The sequence below is a fragment of the Gymnoscopelus braueri genome (assembly GCF_963280865.1).
Source record: "Gymnoscopelus braueri genome assembly, chromosome: 19".
Taxonomy (NCBI): domain Eukaryota; kingdom Metazoa; phylum Chordata; class Actinopteri; order Myctophiformes; family Myctophidae; genus Gymnoscopelus; species Gymnoscopelus braueri.
In genome coordinates this window covers 29185557-29206147 of record NC_137621.1, presented here as the reverse complement: position 1 = coordinate 29206147, position 20591 = coordinate 29185557, and the positions used below count along the sequence as shown (strand labels likewise).

The 20591-nt window shown below is 43.9% G+C and overlaps 2 protein-coding genes across 2 annotated transcripts; both read left to right on the top strand.

Annotated features, from left to right (window-relative positions):
• Positions 1 to 2223: 2223 nt before the first annotated feature.
• On the top strand, positions 2224 to 4349 carry LOC308074751 (growth hormone secretagogue receptor type 1-like; the record flags this gene model as incomplete). Its single annotated transcript, XM_080414252.1, has 2 exons — positions 2224 to 3148; positions 4039 to 4349. The coding sequence occupies 2 exons, from the start codon at positions 2224 to 2226 to the stop codon at positions 4347 to 4349; spliced, it is 1236 nt and encodes a 411-aa protein (XP_080270378.1).
• Positions 4350 to 13113: 8764 nt separating this feature from the next.
• Positions 13114 to 15719, top strand: LOC308074750 (growth hormone secretagogue receptor type 1-like; the record flags this gene model as incomplete). The annotated part of the gene is made up of 4 exons (XM_080414251.1): positions 13114 to 13214; positions 13996 to 14281; positions 14317 to 14539; positions 15409 to 15719. The coding sequence occupies 4 exons, from the start codon at positions 13114 to 13116 to the stop codon at positions 15717 to 15719; spliced, it is 921 nt and encodes a 306-aa protein (XP_080270377.1).
• Between the last annotated feature and the right edge of the window lie 4872 nt (positions 15720 to 20591).

Below are 20591 nucleotides of genomic sequence, written 5' to 3'. Positions count from 1 at the left end.
CCCATTTCAAAAGATATGCCAGGGACCCCCATAAGAGAGGATTTTTTTACGGCTCTAGCAGTGATTCTCAACCATTTTAATTTCAAGGACCCCCAGTTTGACATGCATTAGGGCTACGGACCCCCAATTTAATGGCATTTCTATCACTTGGACCGCAATTTATATTGTAAAATCTATGTCAATTTAACTCTGAGAGTGTACACAAATGGAACCAAATGGGTCCATTTGGTTCCATTTGTACACTCTCAGAGTTACAGACCCATAAGGGTCCATTTGGTGCCTAATCTATCATTTAGCTGGGGACCCCCTGGAACTCCCTCAGGGACCCCTGGGGGTCCCCGGACCCCACTTTGAGAACCAATGCCCTACATGATATCTATCCCAACTCCCACCCCCACTGTGTATACTATAGCGATTGAGGAACGGTTTTTTACGCAGGCCTGGGCTGGTCTGTGTGTAGGCCTACATCAGTGGATCTCAACCTTTTCAGGCCGACCCCCCCAAAATAATCATATTTGAACTGGGGACCCCCCCCCCCCCCCCCTCTCAAAAAATGTACGTCTTTCTAATATCATTTGACAATTTGGCCAATGTTTTAGTATAGTTTGTTGATTACATTTGATGCAGTATATGGTCTTGTTCTTGTTCTTTTCTTCTTTTTTTTCCCAGGTAAAAATCATGTGGGGACCTCCCCCCCCCCCCCCCCCCCCACCCCTCCCTGGGGGGTCCCGACCCACAGGTTGAGAACCACTGCATTACTACACTTACGAGCCCTGTCTGACTCACCGTCACATGATGCTGGGATGCCAGACTCGACACTCATCACTCGTTTAACCCTCTTTGTTTTTTTCTCTGACGCGCAAAGCTGGAGTTGTGCACTCTGCTGCTGGAGGAGAGAACACTAGACATCGGACGTGGGTTGCGCGTGAACATTTTAATGGTTTTCTTTCCCCAAAAAAAAAACGGCTCTGACAAAGAGCGAAGATGCTGGATATAATCTGTCTCTGACCCAAAATGTTCAACCATATCGGACGTTATACTTTTTTTTTTAGAGAGAGGAAGCCCAACGGACGGAATGCCTGCATGCGCTTTGCTTGTTGACGTGTTTCCTAAACTGGAATACGCTTCTATCTGTGCGAATTTCGGCTGACCCGAAAGCTTGATCTTTTATGTGCTAATTTGTTAAACAAATACACGCGCACTCATCTTTTAGGTGCATTGACACCGACCACTGCGCTGGCAGCTTGCGGTGCCGTGCGCGTCACAGGAGGATGAAGTGGATGCTTCGAACAGGGTTTTAAAAAACGGACTGATATTTATGACATGATGCAGGAAGACTAGACTACGTGTTGCCAGTGGAGTATTTTTTTTCCAAGACCTTTCAGAGTCCGGAGCTCATGATTGCATTTTTGCTGCTTCTTCTTCATCACTGGAGGTTTAATACAAAAAAAAGTTGTTTTCGTCAAGCATCTTTTTTTTTTACGCACGGCGTGGCAACCACTGCGCTGGCCAGTGCTCTGTCTGAGAGCATGGTGATCGTGATGAATGGGGGGTTAAGAGGGTGGTGGATGGCGTGAGGACCCCCCCCCCCCCCCGGACCCGGGGTGCCTTAATACCAGGGGTCTTCAACGTTTTTTTTTCTCAGGGCAACAAGGACCCCCTTAGGCCAGCTGAGAGACAGTCAGATGAAGCAGGGACCCCCGCTACATATTGTATAAAATCGTGTTTTCCATAGATTTCATGGATAGCTTCATATAGAGTTGTTTGGCAGCACTGTTCATCAGTGTGTGTTGGATTCATGTTCGTGTGTATTTCCAGACATTTAACCACTTAAACTGTCCATACTTGGCAAACTTCACTTTTCACCCTGTGCCGCCCCCCCCCCCCCCCCTCAACACCAAACCTCTTTGCCAAAAACAGCCGATCTACAAGCTCACAACGCCTCGCAGCGCGAGGCGTTGTGAGCTTGTAGATCTGCTCTTTTTTGGCTAAAGTTCTCCTGAGAAAAGGGATGCTAGGGTTCAAGTGGTTCATGTAAAAAAAAAATAATAATAATCCTATCACACAAAATAAAATTGCGCCCCCCACCCTCCCTGCAGTATCTCTGAGGACCCCCTATAGGGGCCACTGACCCCCCTGTTGAAGACCCCTATATACGCTTATAGCCTACTGTCCAGGGGGCACAGCCGTGGTGCATGGCCCCCCGCGGATGACAGCAGCATCATGCCCCCTTGGTGGTCCAACAGCTCGGAGTGCCTCTTCTCCCCCGTCAACTGCAGCGGCTGGGAGGCTGACTCGGAGACCCAGCTGAACAACAACAACAACAACGCCACTACATCGTGGCCCGGGATCGAACCGGAGGTGCCTCCGCCTCATCCTCCCCTCAGCTACTACTCCATCCCGCTGCTGGCGGCCATCACCGTGGCCTGCACGCTGCTGTTCCTGGTCGGCGTGGCGGGCAACGTCATGACCATCCTGGTGGTCAGCAAGTACCGCGACATGCGCACCACCACCAACCTGTACCTGTGCAGCATGGCCGTGTCCGACCTGCTCATCTTCCTGTGCATGCCGCCCGACCTCTACCGCATGTGGCGCTACCGGCCCTGGCGCTTCGGCGACGCGCTGTGCAAGCTCTTCCAGTTCGTGTCCGAGTCGTGCACCTACTCCACCATCCTGAGCATCACCGCGCTGTCGGTGGAGCGCTACCTGGCCATCTGCTTCCCGCTGAGGGCCAAGGCCCTGGTCACCAAGACGCGCGTCAGAGTCCTCATCTTCCTGCTGTGGGTGGTCTCTCTGCTGAGCGCCGGGCCCGTGTTCGTGCTGGTGGGAGTGGAGCAGGACCCCGAGGGGCCGCCGCAGAACGGCAGCGGCGGCGCGGGGGTCAACGGGTCTGGTGCTGGTGGTGGCTATTATTCGCCGGAGATCGAGGACACCCGGGAGTGCAAGATGACCCACTACGCCGTGGAGTCGGGGCTGATGGGGGCCATGGTGTGGCTGAGCTCCGTGTTCTTCTTCATGCCGGTGTTCTGTCTGACCGTGCTCTACAGCCTCATAGGCCGCCGCCTCTGGCAGAGACACCGGGAGACCAGCATCGGCTCCTGTGTGGCTCACCGGGACAAGAGCAACAGACAGACCATCAAGATGTTGGGTAAAAAATCATTTAACATTTTCTTTTGGTGACTTTCGCTTCTCTTGCTGCCAAATTGCTGCCAAGTGTCACAGACTCTCGTCAAATTATGCTGCCTGCCTGGGTTGGTATGTTTGATTTGGAACAAAACCCTCGCTTTACGCACACATTACGCACGGCCGGTCACATGGGTAAAATGCACATCACTGATATTCAGGCATGTTTTTTTAGAGAATGATTGAAGCATAAATAATTTTTTAATAATCATCACAATAATCATAATAATAATTTAGAAAAAGCGTTTTAGTTTATAATTGTAACTAGTGAGGCATGGTAAAATGTTATGATGAAGCAACAAATTAACCAACAACATCTCTGTCAAATCAGACAATATTTGCAGTTATATTTTTGTAAATGGTCGACATGATGCTGACTGTGAGGACAAAGATACAGGGTTAGCCTTGGACAAAGACTGTCAGTGTCACAGATTTCTTTTATCGAGTTTGTCAGACTCGATAAAATAAATCTGACTTATTTTTTCATACCAGTAACCTGTAAACGGATTGTATGACGTTCTGTATAGTAGTGTGTATATCTGTCTGTCTCTTATATGTCATCATGATTTGTGTGCGTGGGGATCTCATTTTAAACAAGCTTAGTGCTTTATGAGACTTCCAGTTTAGTAGACCTTGTATTGTGAATTTGTACTTCCATGTACTGTTGTTCTCATGTCTTACTAAATAAAGTACATCAATCAATCAATCAAACTTTATAAGCGACCATTCATGGAGAGCTCAATTACGTTGAGTCCGAAAGACTCACTATCAATACTCTCCATTTGTCAACTACGTTCACAACGCCACACTCAACATCTCTCATCTGTCACCCCCCTCCCCCCTTCCTCTCTCCAGTTGTGGTAGTGTTGGCGTTCGTTCTGTGCTGGCTGCCGTTCCACGTGGGCCGCTACTTGCAGTTCCGCTCCCTGGACGCCCCGTCCCCGTTGCTTTCCGCGTTGTCAGAATACTGCAGCCTGGTTTCCGTGGTTCTGTTCTACCTGAGCGCCGCCATCAACCCCATCCTCTACAACACAATGTCCTGGAAATACCGGAGCGCAGCGGCGCGCCTGTTCGGCCTGACAGACGGCCAGCCGGTCCGAGGGCGCACGGCCAGCACCGTGAAAGGAGACGGCTCGCAATGGACGGAGTCCACCGCCAGCCTGTAGCCGCCAGACAGACGCTCCGTTTGACTGGATGATGTGAAGTTGAGATATAACTGAGCCCCAAAGTCTGTCAGTAGCCATCATGGACATTTGAGCACGTGCCTACTTTTTAGTTTGTACATAAAACTGACAGCACAAAGCAAGCACCCCATTCTTTTCCTCACACTGTACACCAAAAGAAGTGTTAAGAAGTGTTGCCTCTGACTTTTGACGGGTTCATTTTTGTGCTGTCAGCAAACAAATAGCAAACACCTTCAACAGCATTTGAATAATGGTATGCATTTTTATAAATCATTGTAGCCTGAAATACACGCACAAATTCAATTCAAATGTACAGACAGTCTAACATCCTCCTAACAACACGCACACACACACACACACACACACACACACACACACACACAAGATACATATTCCTTACAATTGCCTTATAATGTACATCATTCTGGATGACAAAGAAAGCACTGTAGAACTTGTTGTGACACTGCTCTGTACTCCATTGAGGGGCAGAGGTGCAGTGTTTGTGTGCGTGTGCGTGTGCGTGTGCGTGTGTGTGTGTGTGTGTGTGTGTGGGGTGTAGTAGTGCATTAAGAATGTTTTTATTTGTGGGAGAGAGATTACTTTGTTTTGAGAATGTATTTATCTGTGGCAGAGACTACTTTGTGTTAAGAATGTATTTATTTGTGGGAGACACTCCCATGTATACTGGTAAATGGTGAAATAGAGAGTGAGAAAGAATCCCATTCTTTGGCCATCCAATGAATGTTTTGTTTCTTGTCCATGCTGTGATTTCTCTGCCCAACTTGGACATTGCCCTCAGAGTAAAAAAGACAGCGCTGGAATAGACTGAACACACAGTCAAAGTGTTATGGTCACATGTAGTGATCCCGTAGGTGTAAAAGTCTCTCATAATTAAATTAATACTCAGGCTTTTGCTGTGCATCTACTGAAACCAAGAACATTTTAATTGAAATGTTCCAAAGTCAGATATTTATAACTTGAACATTGTGAACAAATTGTGGTACTTTTCAAAACTTGATGTTATTATGTCACTTACTGCAGGCCTTTGGTTGATGGAATCATCAGATGTCTTTAAGAGACACATACTGTAATTAGCCAACTGATTTCTTGCCAAAATGAATGTATAGTATTTTGCAAGTGAAGTATCCAGCTTTCTAAATCTCCTGCACTGTCCACATGAAACAATGCTCTTAAAAACATTGCTAGGTGTAAACAAATATAAAACAAGATGCACACTAATCACTGGAACTAGTACCTTTGGCTAAACATAATAATGGTTTGAAGTCTAATATCTGTAAGGGTGGATGCAAAGTGTGTGTGTGTGTGTGTGTGGGGGGGGGGCGGACAGACACACAATTGAAGTCAAAACTACAACCGTAGCTATCCAAGGGATGCGCTCCTCCTCACTGGCATTTGTGTAGGCTTTACCTCAAGTTCACAATATTCAGGCAAATTTGCTTCTACAGTTAGAGCCATAACACAAAATGAAAACCATCATCTGGGTCTAAGCTCCCCTTCACAGAGGTGTTAAAAGTCAGAAAGCAAGTGTTGGCACAAGTTATACCTAGTTGGCACCATACAATTCCATAGCGATTTTTCATTTGCATCCAACCTCACAAACGGACTAGTGAAGTAAAGCCTGATTCATACTTTGTTTCGTGCTGATGTTGCACGCTGAAAATAGCCAATCTACAAGATCTTGTAGATCTGGCATTTTCCCTGCACGACGCTGTTGTATGACGGACGTAATGAACTATTATGCAGGGTGGAGAATTAACACTATCCATCAGTCAAATGCTGACTAATGTTTGGCCACGGCCATGTTTGCTGTGCTATCCACCTTAGCAGGTAACCAACCATCATTTTTAAGTCCATATTTAAATAACAGTTTGGCTCATTTTGAAGTAGCCTATATCAGTATCTATGGCTGGTGGACAACAAAAGTTATGTTTCCTAGCCTGGTGTTTACTTTATGCTTGCCTTAACCTGTACATAAATGCTTCGTAATGTTATACACACTGGCAACCTATGTGATGGGATTCCTATAATGTTATATTTTTTCCTTCTATTTTTAAGGGCCTGTGTATCTGCCAGTCAAAAACGTATCTGTTTGTTATTAATGATGGGTTTGAAGCTGTGTCAAAATAAACAAGGGGAACAAAAAAATAATCTTATCCTGTCTTCTATTTCATTGGTTCTCAAAGTGGGGTCCGGGGACCCCCAGGGGTCCTTGAGGGGGTTCCAGGGGGTCCCCAGCAAAATGTGTGAATATAGCGTCACAATAATTTTAACCTTTTATACTTTGGCTATTCAAAAATAGCAGATATACAAGCTCATAGCGCGGCACCGAGTGCCGCGCTATGAGCTTGTAGATCTGCTATTTTTGAAAAATCTTGAAGATTCGTGCAAATCTTTGAATATATTTATTTTAAAGTGAACATTTCAACACAAATCTTTGCTTCTGGGGTTCCCTGGCACAAAATATTTTCAGATGGGGGTGCGCGGCCAAATATATATCAATTTAGGGGTCCCTGGCATGAAAAGGTTTGAGAAGCACTGTTCTATTTCATTTTTGGAAAAGATTATGTTGTTCTTCACTCAAATAGGCACACGCTTGACAGCCATCATACAAGCCCCATGCAGGTGGAGCTGAACATATGAAAGTTTGGCTAACAAAAAGACTATGTTTATTTTTCCAATTACCACAAAACATTATACCACAGTTCAGCACAACCAGAGAAAAAGTATAGAAAGGGAAACACATAGAAAAAGAACAAAAATGAAAACATTATTTTGAGCCTATCACACCACAAACAAAACAACCACATCTGGACATTAGCAACACACCCTACCTGTACCCCCGATATAAAACGGCAGACACGAAATGCTGATAGTTGTAGGCTGAAAATAGCCAATCTACAAGAGCTTGTAGATCTGGCATTTCGTTGCATGGGAATTAAGCAGGGTGCATGGGAATTAACACTATATCCATCGGCTACCTCACCAATGAAATATGCTTATAATACTTATTATATGCCTAACAGGAAATCAAAGTAATATGTTTTTCCTTGCACAGAATATCAGACAATTAAACCTTTTTTATGATGATCATTAACAGCAAATTGTTTTTTTCATTTTTTGCTTTGTATTCTCTCTAAGCTAGTTTTACATATTTGATTATATGTACCAAGATCAGGACAGTGCATTAATAACTAATACATACTTAACATACGTAAACCAAGAACTTTTTGCCAGCAATTTAATAAGGATTATTAAAAGTAGTTATATATACACATGTAAGTAAGGATACCTTAGTATAAAAGAAATAGCAACAATTCTTCAAATGTGTGCTATGTTGTTTGAATCACACTTGGTACAAAGTTCTAACATTTATACATATATACTGACACAGCTCTGTTTATACACGTATTTACTGTAAACGTGTTTCCCATGTCAATAAAGCCTGTTTGAATATAATAGAATTCAATTGTTTCCATAAGACAAATGTCTTGGGGTGCAACTGAGGGCTTCTTTGAGCCAGGGGGCCCGAGGCTGAGGTTGCGTGACTTTAATTGGGGACTAACTATCTGAAATGTCCCAAGTTGATGGAACCCCGCTGTGCCTCATGTTCACCGCCACCCTGTGCTAACCTAGGGTGGCACAGGCAGAAATAACAAATAGCACTGTAGGTTATGCTGTGCTTTGTTGTTGGTCTAGTTTGTTGGTCTGCGGGAAGCTGCAGAACAGCCTCTGAGACCAAGGTCTTCTAATTGGGTACATCATGTTCACAGACAGACGGATGCAATCCAGTCTGAGTGGTTTATGGTGAACCAGATCACAGCAGTGGTGTAAAGTAACTAAGTACATTTACTTAATTACTGTACTTAAGTACAATTTTGAGGTATTTATACTTTACTTGAGTATTTCCAAATTCCAATACTTTTACTTGTACTTTTACTTCTACTCCACTCAGAGGCAAATATTGTACTTTTACTCCACTACAATTATTTGAAAACTTTAGTTACTAGTTACTTTTCAGATATAAATTATTATATTATAAGACATACATTAACCACTTTAGCCCTATTTTATACATAGGCTATTTGAAAATAGCCGATCTACAAGCTCACAACGCGTCGCATCGCGTGAGCTATTTTCAAATATTTTAGTACTTTTACTTTTGGTACTTTAAGTACATTTTGATGCCAATACTTTTGTACTTTTACTCAAGTAATTTTTGAATTCTAGACTTTTACTTGTAACAGAGTATTTCTATATTGCAGTATTGATACTTTTACTTAACACATTGATTGCCAGAGTTATTTCAGATTTTTTGCAGTTTATTGCCAGAGATTTTTTTTGGAAAAAAAAAGTACTCAGGAGCCGAGATACAGACTTTTTAAGTTTTAAGTTAACAAGGAAGTGGATGGGAGTCTAGATCTTCGAAAAATCATATCTCCTTGGTCTTTGGGTTAAATTATTTATTTATTTATTTTTTTCTTAAAAACGAGTTAACTCGATCTTGGCAATCAAGTGATGGATTTTAAAAACGAGTAAAAACGAGTTAACTCGTTCTTGGCAATCAAAGCATTTCAGCACTGGATCACAGTCCACACAAACAATGGAGACCACACATGTAATCAGAGAGAAGATTGAACAGATTTATTGAACTATAACAAACACCAACTTATGGTAAAATGTGCAAATCCATCCTGTGGAGCACTGTAATGCAGCATTGTAGGCTATTAGCGTGGAAAAGTGGAATGTAATTCAAGTGTAAAAGCAACTCAAACAAAACCCACTAACTAAACAAAACAAAAAAACATGCTGCCTGGAATGGTTGGAGAGAGTGAGAGAACGTATGTTGAATACATCATTGATCAGTGGATTCAGTCTCTTCCTCTTTACAAACCTCTGCCAGTCTTACCAGACCGATATACTTGTGAAGGGCCAAATATATTTATATATCTAAGTCGAAGTCGATTACGTCCTGGCTATCACCAGCGATCTGAAAGTAAATTTCGTCGAAATTAGGCGGGAGAACAAATCCACCCTGATTAATGAGGGTACAAGTGGCTGCGGTGCTGTAGTCCACCCAATTGTCATGGTTGTCATCGTCATCTTCGGCATTGTCATCGTCCGTCCAGATCATACGTAGGTTCCAGTTGATCCTTGCCATCTCGTACATCTCCTTGGGTTGAGAGAGAGGGAAGTGTAACGTTAGTATTTTTGATATATCGTTGCTGTCGGGCAGAAACCTCTCATCACCATATTCTAACTTTTTGTGTTTTTTTTGTAAATTAGTGCCCTACTTAATCATACTACAGCATCACACAAAAGTATCAAAAGTAGCAGATCCCAGTGCCGGCTTAACGGAAGGGCTTTAGGTGCTGAAGCACAGGGCACCAACTTTGGGGAGGCACCAAACAGCGTGGAGAAAGTGAAAGAAGAGAACTATCGCCGGAAAGCGCTGACATTTAGAAGCAGCGGCTGCTGAAGGAGCACTGAAACGGTGAAACGCGCCGGTGAAACGTAATTCTTTTCCGCACTGCAAAAAAATATCTTGACTCCTTTACACCTGTAAACTTGTGATGTGACAACTGAGTGAAGTTGAGTTCAGAATCGGCTGCACAATTAATTGTGGTATCGCTAAGGCGATCATACTAATGTTATCTTCACTATTTATTATTGTGCATATTAGACCATAGAAACTGCATATTAGACCTTAGCGACCACTGTTTTACCATAGCAACTACCCATTAGACAAGGGGTGCTCTTTTAAGCCACCCGTGCATATTGAACATAATTCCTAAGTAAATCATTTATGAACAGAGCTAAATCAGTTTGTGTACCTCAGCTTCTGGGCTTGTGTCTGTGTGTTGTCTTGTTGCTGCTTGACTGTTCTTGTTCGGTGTTGGAGGCGGAGCTGTGTGTGTGAATGAGTCAAGCCAATAGTTTGTTTGGTCACGACGACCTCACTTTTTATTGTACCGTTTCTTCATTTAGAAAAAAAGGCGTATTTTTTGGTTGTCACTGCGCTTTGAGAACCGCTGCATTAGACCATAGCAACCTCCTTTTAAACCTTAGCAACCGCCTGTCAGACCCTAGCAACCACCTATTAGACCCTAGCAGCCACTTTTTTACCCTAACAACGGCCTATTAGACCCTAGCAACCGCCTATTATACCCTAGAGACCGCCTATTAGACCCTGGCAACCACTGTTTTACCCTAATACTATACTAATAAAAAATCAGACCCAGTGTGAAGTGGGCGGTGTGGTCATCACAGTGGTCATCATAGTGATGGAAGCTCACTTCAAAAAAAGATGGATTTTTTGAAGTGCATAATCCTATTTATAGGTTATTAATGTCAGCATGTGTCTCGCTAGCCAATCACAGTGCTGAATAGAGTCAGCCAATCACAGTACAGCTAGGGGTGTACTAATGGGCCAATCACAGTGCAGGAAACTAATAATAATGAGGTGTCCCAACCCCACTTATAGGGGCGGGAAACTTAGGCAGATATGATTTTGGAATGTAACAAGCATTCTAATAGGCTGAGGGCATAGGCAACTAGAAAAAGTGCTCCTTGGAGCACAGGTCTCCACCAGGTCAGGTACGTTATTGTGACCTCCTGGTGGCGCTATAATAGGCCAATGTGAAAAGGGTGCCATTTATTCTTAGGCCTTTCACGGCAATCGGACACTGCATTCATGATTTGAGGCATTTTGTTCCAAAAATGTGTTGCTAAATTAGACCTGCTGGTGGCGCTATTGCCTTGCAGGGCCATTGCGTCCATAGAGGCGACCTAGGCGGCCGCCTAGAGCGGCAGTTTGGAGAGGCGGAAAAAAAAGTCTGGAAAAAAAATAAATAATAATAAATCGGTAAAATCAGAATTAAATAACATAACCCTAACCTAACCCTAAAACCGAAATGAAGTAGCCAAAAACGTATCATAATCCGCCCAAAACCCCCAAAATGTCACGCGCGCGCGGGGGCACATCAGATGAATCTCGCCTAGAGCACTGATCAGCCTAGAACTTGATGTATATAACATTATCAATCGTCAACGAGCATCAGCTGGACACAGACACACACACCTCCCCTCTGCAGTGCTCTATGGAGTCAGTCTCATTTCTCTCCAAAAGCAAGAATATGATGGAATATGATTAAGGATTACTGTGATTATGGTAAGCTCACACTTGATATCACACATACCATAACTGTAACTTTCAATAGCCCCAAAAACGAATCTTATCTTACTATCTTATCTTACTTCTTACTACTATATAATTGACAAAAGCTCCGAAGTTCGAAAGCGATTCGCAAGCACAGGATCACTCCACATGCCTCCAAGACCCGTCACAGACTGTTGTTCAGAGCTATGGCTATGTTTTAGGCATCTTACCCCACCTCGATCAGTGATCGGACTCTCGGTTTGATTGATTCTCTGATTCGCCTATCAGACCCTCAGCCTGATCTGGCAGGTTGCCATAGCAACTAGATACAGGAAGTCTGACCTCTTTATCACATGACCGAGGTTGGGAGGTTGGGAGGTTGGGACTAGAGGTTAGGGCCGCAAAGCAAAGCGGGGAGGGAGGAGAGGAGCCGAGAGGAGAGGCCAGAGGGGCCGAACTTCGCATGACGTGTGTGCAGAGTGACTAGGCCAGTGCAGAGTGACTGGACCAACCTCGGATCTGGCCTAGATGTGAGGGCCGCGAATTAATCATTAAATTAATTGAAAATCAAGTTAATCAAGTTAATCAAGTAAATTCTTAACGGCCTAAGCCCCTCAGATACCCTATAGAAAGAAATCTATGTTGCTGCACAAATCGAAGAACCATTTCTTTCAGTTTCAGTTCTTCCATTTCTTTCAGTTTTGACAGTTCCCACCTGATGTTGTGTGAGAGTTCTGACTGCTCCAGATTGTACTGAATAACTGTTAGCTTGCATAATGTCTTCAGACTCGGCCTCAAATCTAACATGAACAGTTTATAAGTGCGAACAGCCGCTGTGCCCGTTGTGGATGGTTTGAAGAAGCATAGTTTAATTCCTCCAAAGATGATCATACGATCTCCCACCATGCAACATAACATTCTATACATTGAAAACGGGCCTTTTCCTTTGGGCTCCACCTTCTTCCAGGAGAAGGTCTCTGGATTGAATTTCCACAGATCCTTCAAGTCCTTGTTATTTTGTCGGTCACCAAATATGTACAGCTCTCCATTGTAGGCAAAGGCTGAATGATCCTCGCGTATTTCTGGAAGCCGCTGAAAGAGTGCAGGAATGCTCAGCCAGCAGTTGGTCTCTGTATCAAACACACTAATGTCGTTGTTAAGGCCCCCAAATACAAATATCTTTGTCCCGATGATGGTGGCAGAGTAACTCGAGGAAGCAGTTGGTGGAGTGCCTCTGGTGTTAATTGAAGACCAGACCATTGTGTTGATGTCCAACTTGTAGATGACAGTGCATCCAGCCCTCATTGCATATATGACCTTCCCCAAGACACAGGCTCGGTAGTAGTTCCCCTTCTCTGGAACATTCCCACAAACCTTGGGCTTGAACCATCTGTGGGTGTCGACGTCAAATGCATAAAGAAATCCGAACCCGAACATGTAGATGGAATGTTCGATCAGCATAGCTGACACCTGTCTCCAGAGTATGTAGGGAACCTCAAGGCGACGTTCTCCTCTTCCAGCTGTCACAGGGGGTAACATCTTCCAGCACAGAGACACTGTGTTAAAGACATGCACTTCAGTCCGATTCGTCATGTGTCCTTCAAAGCAGTAGACCTCGTGTCCAACTACCACAGCACCATGGAAGTTATTATTTTCTCTTCCATTCAGATGTAGGACCCAGTGAAACATTTTACTCACCAACTCGAATCAGTGCTGATAACCAATTTACAAGAGGAAGTTGTAAGAAAGGAGGTTGATTTCTTGGTAAATCACATTTGTACCTAGGACAAGTCATTTTAAAGGACAGTTACATGGTTGTGATGATGATGTTGTGATGTCATTGCTTGATGACGTCATCAAAATAAGTAAATAATACATTATTACACAAACCAGTCATTTTTAAATTAGCAGCTGATGTGAAAAGGGTGGCATTTCTTCCTTGGCCTAGTGGGAATGTGCGTGTGAAATTTCACGGAAATCGCAAGCTGCGTGCATAATTTGAGGCATTTTGTTCAAAACGGACCAATTCTGCAAACTTTGGAAGCCAACCTTAGGTAATTAGGATGGAATATGGGAAATCGGACAGATCCGTGTTGATCACATGACTATAGAGATACTGTGTACCGATTTGCATGACGTTTGGATCAAATCTGTAGGAGTAATATAACAAAATGGGTTTTGCACAAATCGGCCTCCTGGTGGCGCTATAACAGGCCCATGTGAAACATTTGGGGCAGAGGGTCTGAATTGGTATCCAGGGAGTGTGTGTGCACAGTTTCGTAGCGACCGGGCCAACGGTGCCGGAGATTAGCAGCTCGCAGACGAACAGGACACGGACACACAGACGGACAGGGGGTAAAACATACTCTCTCGCCATGCCTTTCGGCCTGGCGGAGACAATAATGCAGGGTGAATCAGCAGTGTTAGGAGAGTAGAGTAAGGCAACTGCAGCGGCTGGGAGGCTGACTCTGAGACCCAGCAGAACAACAACAACAACAACGCCACTAAATCGTGGCCCGGGATCGAACCGGAGGTGCCTCCGCCTCATCCTCCCCTCAGCTACTACTCCATCCCGCTGCTGGCGGCCATCACCGTGGCCTGCACGCTGCTGTTCCTGGTCGGCGTGGCGGGCAACGTCATGACCATCCTGGTGGTCAGCAAGTACCGCGACATGCGGAGCAGGACCCCGAGGGGCCGCCGCAGAACGGCAGCGGCGGAGCGGGGGTCAACAGGTCTGGTGCTGGTGCTGGTGGTGGCTATTATTCGCCGGAGATCGAGGACAACCGGGAGTGCAAGATGACCCACTACGCCGTGGAGTCGGGGCTGATGGGGGCCATGGTGTGGCTGAGCTCTGTGTTCTTCATGCCGGTGTTCTGTCTGACCGTGCTCTACAGCCTCATAGGCCGCCGCCTCTGGCAGAGACACCGGGAGACCAGCATCGGTTCCTGTGTGGCCCACCGGGACAAGAGCAACAGACAGACCATCAAGATGTTGGGTAAATCATTTCACATTTTCTTTTGGTGACTTTCGCTTCTCTTGCTGCCAAATTGCTGCCAAGTGTCACAGACTCGGGTCAAATTATGCTGCCTGCCTGGGTTGGTATGTTTGATTTGGAACAAAACCCTCGCTTTACGCACACATTACGCACGGCCGGTCACACATGGGTAAAATGCACATCACTGATATTCAGGCATGTTTTTTTAGAGAATGATTTAAGCATAAATAATTATTTAATAATCATCACAATAATCGTAATAATTTAATAAAAGCGTTTGTTTGTAATTGTAACTAGAGTCATGGTAAAATGTTATGATGAAGCAACAAATTAACCAACAACATCTCTGTCAAATCAGACAATATTTGCAGTTATATTTTTGTAAATGGTCGACATGATGCTGACTGTGAGGACAAAGATACAGGGTTAGCCTTGGACAAAGACTGTCAGTGTCACAGATTTCTTTTATCGAGTTTGTCAGACTCGATACAATAAATCTGTGACTTATTTTTTCATACCAGTAACCTGTAAACTGATTGTATGACGTTCTGTACAGTAGTGTGTATATCTGTCTGTCTCTTATATGTCATCATGATTTGTGTGCATGGGGATCTCATTTTAAACAAGCTTAGTGCTTTATGAGACTTCCAGTTTAGTAGACCTTGTATTGTGAATTTGTACTTCCATGTACTGTTGTTCACATGTCTTACTAAATAAAGTACATCAATCAATCAATCAAACTTTATAAGCGACCAATCATGGAGAGCTCAATTACGTTGAGTCCGAAAGACTCACTATCATTCACAACGCCACACTCACTCAACATCTCTCATCTGTCACCCACCCCCCTCCCCCCTTCCTCTCTCCAGTTGTGGTAGTGTTGGCGTTCGTTCTGTGCTGGCTGCCGTTCCACGTGGGCCGCTACTTGCAGTTCCGCTCCCTGGACGCCCCGTCCCCGTTGCTCTCCGCGTTGTCAGAATACTGCAGCCTGGTTTCCGTGGTTCTGTTCTACCTGAGCGCCGCCATCAACCCCATCCTCTACAACACAATGTCCTGGAAATACCGGAGCGCAGCGGCGCGCCTGTTCGGCCTGACAGACGGCCAGCCGGTCCGAGGGCGCACGGCCAGCACCGTGAAAGGAGACGGCTCGCAATGGACGGAGTCCACCGTCAGCCTGTAGCCGCCAGACAGACGCTTTGTTTGACTGGATGATGTGAAGTTGAGATATAACTGAGCCCCAAAGTCTGTCAGTAGCCATCATGGACATTTGAGCACGTGCCTACTTTTTAGTTTGTACATAAAACTGACAGTGCAAGCATAGCCTGTAACAATAAAAATAACTGACAGCAAAGATGTATTTATATCCTACAACACATGCACTATGATGTTTTATGGCTGAGTCTAACACAAATGAGTCACTCCAAATTAATCACCATCTGTCAACACTCCTGAAAAATAGGACATTAAAAAAAACATAATTATTATCCTAAATGAGCGCATGTCTGGCTTTGTTTGATGTTTTTATTAATAAAAATGCATATAACTACATGAACATATTTGTACATATCTGAGACAGTCAAAAGAATAAAACACAATAAGAGCTTAGAGGCTATTTCCACATTAAAGTGTCATGTCAAGTGTCACACACACTATGATCACCGCCCCATTCTTTTTCCCACACTGTACACCAAAAGAAGTGTTAAGAAGTGTTGCCTCTGACTTTTGACGGGTTAATTTTTGTGCTGTCAGCAAACAAATAGCTAACACCTTCAACAGCATTTGAATAATGGTATGCATTTTTATAAATAACTGTAGCCTGAAATACATGCACACATTCAATTTAAATGTACAGACAGTCTAACATCCTCCTAACAGCGCGCACGCACGCACGCACGCGCACACACACACACACACACACACACACACACACACACACACACACACACACACACACACACACACACACACACACACACACACACACACACACACACACACACACACACACACACACACACACACACACACTCCTTACAATTGCCTTATAATGTACATCATTCTGGATGACAAAGAAAGCACTGTAGAACTTGTTGTGACACTGCTCTGTACTCCATTGAGGGGCAGAGGTGCAGTGTGTGTATAACTATAACAAACCAAATTATGGTCAAATGTGAAAATCCACCCTGTGGAGCACTGTAATGCAGCATTGTAGGCTATTAGCGTGGAAAAGTGGTATGTAATTCAAGTGTAAAATTCGAAGTCCTCAGTCTCTTCAACTAAGTCCTCAGTCTGAAAATTCGATGTCCTCAGTCACTACACCTAAGTCCTCATCTAAGTCGTAGTCGATTACGTACTGGCTATCATTAGCTATCTGAAAGTCACTTGCGTCGAAATTAGGCGGGAGAACAAATCCAGCCTGATTAATGAGGGTACAAGTGGCTGCGGTGCTGTAGTCCACCCAATTGTCATGGTTGGCATTGTCATCTTCGGCATTGTCATCGTCCGACCAGATCATGCGTAGGTTCCAGTTGATCCTTGCCATCTCGTACATCTCCTTGGGTTGAGAGAGAGGGAAGTGTAACGTTAGTATTTTTGATATATCGTTGCTGTCGTTCAGAAACCTCTCATCACCATATTCTAACTTTTTGTGTTTTTTTTGTAAATTAGTGCCCTACTTGATCATACTACAGCATCACACAAAAGTATCAAAAGTAGCAGATCCCAGTGCCGGCTTAACGGAAGGGCTTTAGGTGCTGAAGCACAGGGCACCAACTTTGGGGAGGCACCAAACAGCGTGGAGAAAGTGAAAGAAGAGAACTATCGCCGGAAAGCGCTGACATTTAGAAGCAGCGGCTGCTGAAGGAGCACTGAAACGGTGAAACGCGCCGGTGAAACGTAATTATTTTCCGCACTGCAAAAAAATATCTTGACTCCTTTACACCTGTAAACTTGTGATGTGACAACTGAGTGAAGTTGAGTTCAGAATCGGCTGCACAATTAATTGTGGTATCGCTAAGGCGATCACACTAATGTTATCTTCACTATTTATTATTGTGCATATTAGACCATAGAAACTGCATATTAGACCTTAGCGACCACTGTTTTACCATAGCAACTACCCATTAGACAAGGGGTGCTCTTTTAAGCCACCCGTGCATATTGAACATAATTCCTAAGTAAATCATTTATGAACAGAGCTAAATCAGTTTGTGTACCTCAGCTTCTGGGCTTGTGTCTGTGTGTTGTCTTGTTGCTGCTTGACTGTTCTTGTTCGGTGTTGGAGGCGGAGCTGTGTGTGTGAATGAGGAGTCAAGCCAAAAGTTTGTTTGGTCACGACGACCTCACTTTTTATTGTACCGTTTCTTCATTTAGAAAAAAAGGCGTATTTTTTGGTTGTCACTGCGCTTTGAGAACCGCTGCATTAGACCATAGCAACCTCCTTTTAAACCTTAGCAACCGCCTGTCAGACCCTAGCAACCACCTATTAAGACCCTAGCAGCCACTTTTTTACCCTAACAACGGCCTATTAGACCCTAGCAACTGCCTATTATACCCTAGAGACCGCCTATTAGACCCTTGCAACCACTGTTTTACCCTAATACTATACTAATAAAAAATCACACCCAGTGTGAAGTGGGCGGTGTGGTCATCACAGTGGTCATCATAGTGATGGAAGCTCACTTCAAAAAAAGATTTATTTATTAATGTCAGCATGTGTCTCGCTAGCCAATCACAGTGCTGAATAGAGTCAGCCAATAGAGTCAGCCAATCACAGTACAGCTAGGGGGTACTAATGGGCCAATCACAGTGCAGGAAACTAATACTAATGAGGTGTCCCAACCCCACTTATAGGGGCGGGAAACTTAGGCAGATATGATTTTGGAATGTAACAAGCATTCTGATAGGCTGAGGGCATAGGCAACTAGAAAAAGTGCTCCTCGGAGCACAGGTCTCCGCCAGGTCAGGTACGTTATTGTGGCCTCCTGGTGGCACTATAACAGGCCCATGTGAAAAATTTGGGGCAGAGGTTCTGAATTGGTATCCAGGGAGTGTGTGTGCACAGTTTTGTAGCGACCGGGCCAACGGTGCCGGAGATTAGCTGCTCGCAGACGGACAGGACACACGGACACACAGACGGACAGGGCGTAAAACATACTCTCTCGCCATGCCTTTCGGCCTGGCGGAGACAACTATGTTTAACACTACTAAACACTGTCAACACTATTAATACTTAACACCTTTAACACCTTTAAAACCTTTTAACACCTTTAAAACCTTCAACACATTTTTTTTTTAACCTAAATTCTTATCCCACGATTTTTGTAACCCAGTTGTTTTTCACCTAGCGCTTCTGACTGCGCCACCGTGCCCCCCCACATTTAACACATTTAACAAATTTAACACATTGAGTGCCAAAACCGTATATATACCTTTTTGCAAATACACCCGTGGAGTGCCAACAATCCTAAAAAACTTTAAAAGGTTTTCTTACCTTTTTGTTTTTTTCCACAAGGGGGGGGGCTAGCGCAGCCCTGGAATCACCTATGAACACTCTAAGAAGTAAGGGACAGATGGATCACCGTGCCAAAAAATCTCGCTCCCATCCGCTTGCATTCTATCTCCTGGCTAAAAACCTCTGTATCTCCTTAACTTTTTACAGTGGGCAAAACGCGTCATTCTCGATGCGCGATCGCTCTTCAATGGTGACTCGCGTGAGACATGTTGTTGTTTCAGGCTTTAGCCAGGAGCATCGCTCAACCTACACGCATGCCTTTTTTTTCATGGATCGCTCGTCGTGGAGTCTACAGATTTAAACAGCACAATGCAGCGCAACGGTGAGATTTCGGGCACCGAACGTAATGTGTTATTATAAAATTCTGGCACCCAATGTGTTAATACTTTAACTCTTTTAAAACCGTTAACACTACTAATACTTTAAAACATTTAACACTACTAATACTTTGATACCTTTTAAACTATTTTGTTTTATTATGCACTTTATTGTGGGATCGTTAAAGCGATCACACTAATGTTATCTTCAATATTTATTGTGGGATCGCTAAAGCGATCAAACTAATGTTATTGCCACTATTTATTGTGGGATCGCTAAAGCGATCACACTAATGTTATCTTCACTATTTATTGTGGGATCGCTAAAGCGATCACACTAATGTTATTGCCAATATTCCCACCGTTTTTTGAACCCTAACTAGTCCTTCATACTTTTAGCTACAAACTCCGTTCCAACTCTTCAACGTTCGGCCTACTCAGGACATGTCGGCTACGATTTGAATTTTTGAAATAATTTGTACTTTTAGAGATATTTCACTTTTAATTGCTTATAAAATCCCATTCATTTCAATGGGGAAATGCCATTTAGCTACAGTGGAGCCTAGCAACTGCTTATTAGACCATATCAACACCATATTAAAGCCTAGCAACCACCTATTATACCCTAGCAACAGCCTATCATACCCTAGCAACCACCTTTTGTACCCTAGCAACCGAATATTAGACCATATAAACTGCATATTAGACCTTAGCAACCCCCTATTAGACCCTAGCAACCACCTGTTATACCATAGCAACCACCTGTTTTACCCTAGCAACCACCTGTTTTACCCTAGCAACCACCACTTAGACCTTAGCAACCATCTATTAGACCCTAGAAACTGTTTATTAGACCATATCAACCGCCTATTAGACCCTAACAATCACTGTTTTACCCTAAAAAACTACAAACCTTTCGAACACTTTTAAAACCTTTAGAACCGCAAACCTTTAGAACCTTTAAAACCTTTAGAACCTTTAGAACCTTTAGAACCTTTAGAACATTTCACATCTTTCAAACCTTTCAAACCTTTAGAACCTTTCAAACCTTTAGAACCTTTCAACCCTTTCAAACCTTAAAAATGTCAAACCTTTAACACTACTAACACTATCAATACTCAATACCAGCAACATTCTTAGCGATCCCACACTGTTTCTTCAGGAACAGTACTTTCTAGTTGTGGGATCGCTTAAGCGATCACACTAATGTTATCTTCGCTAT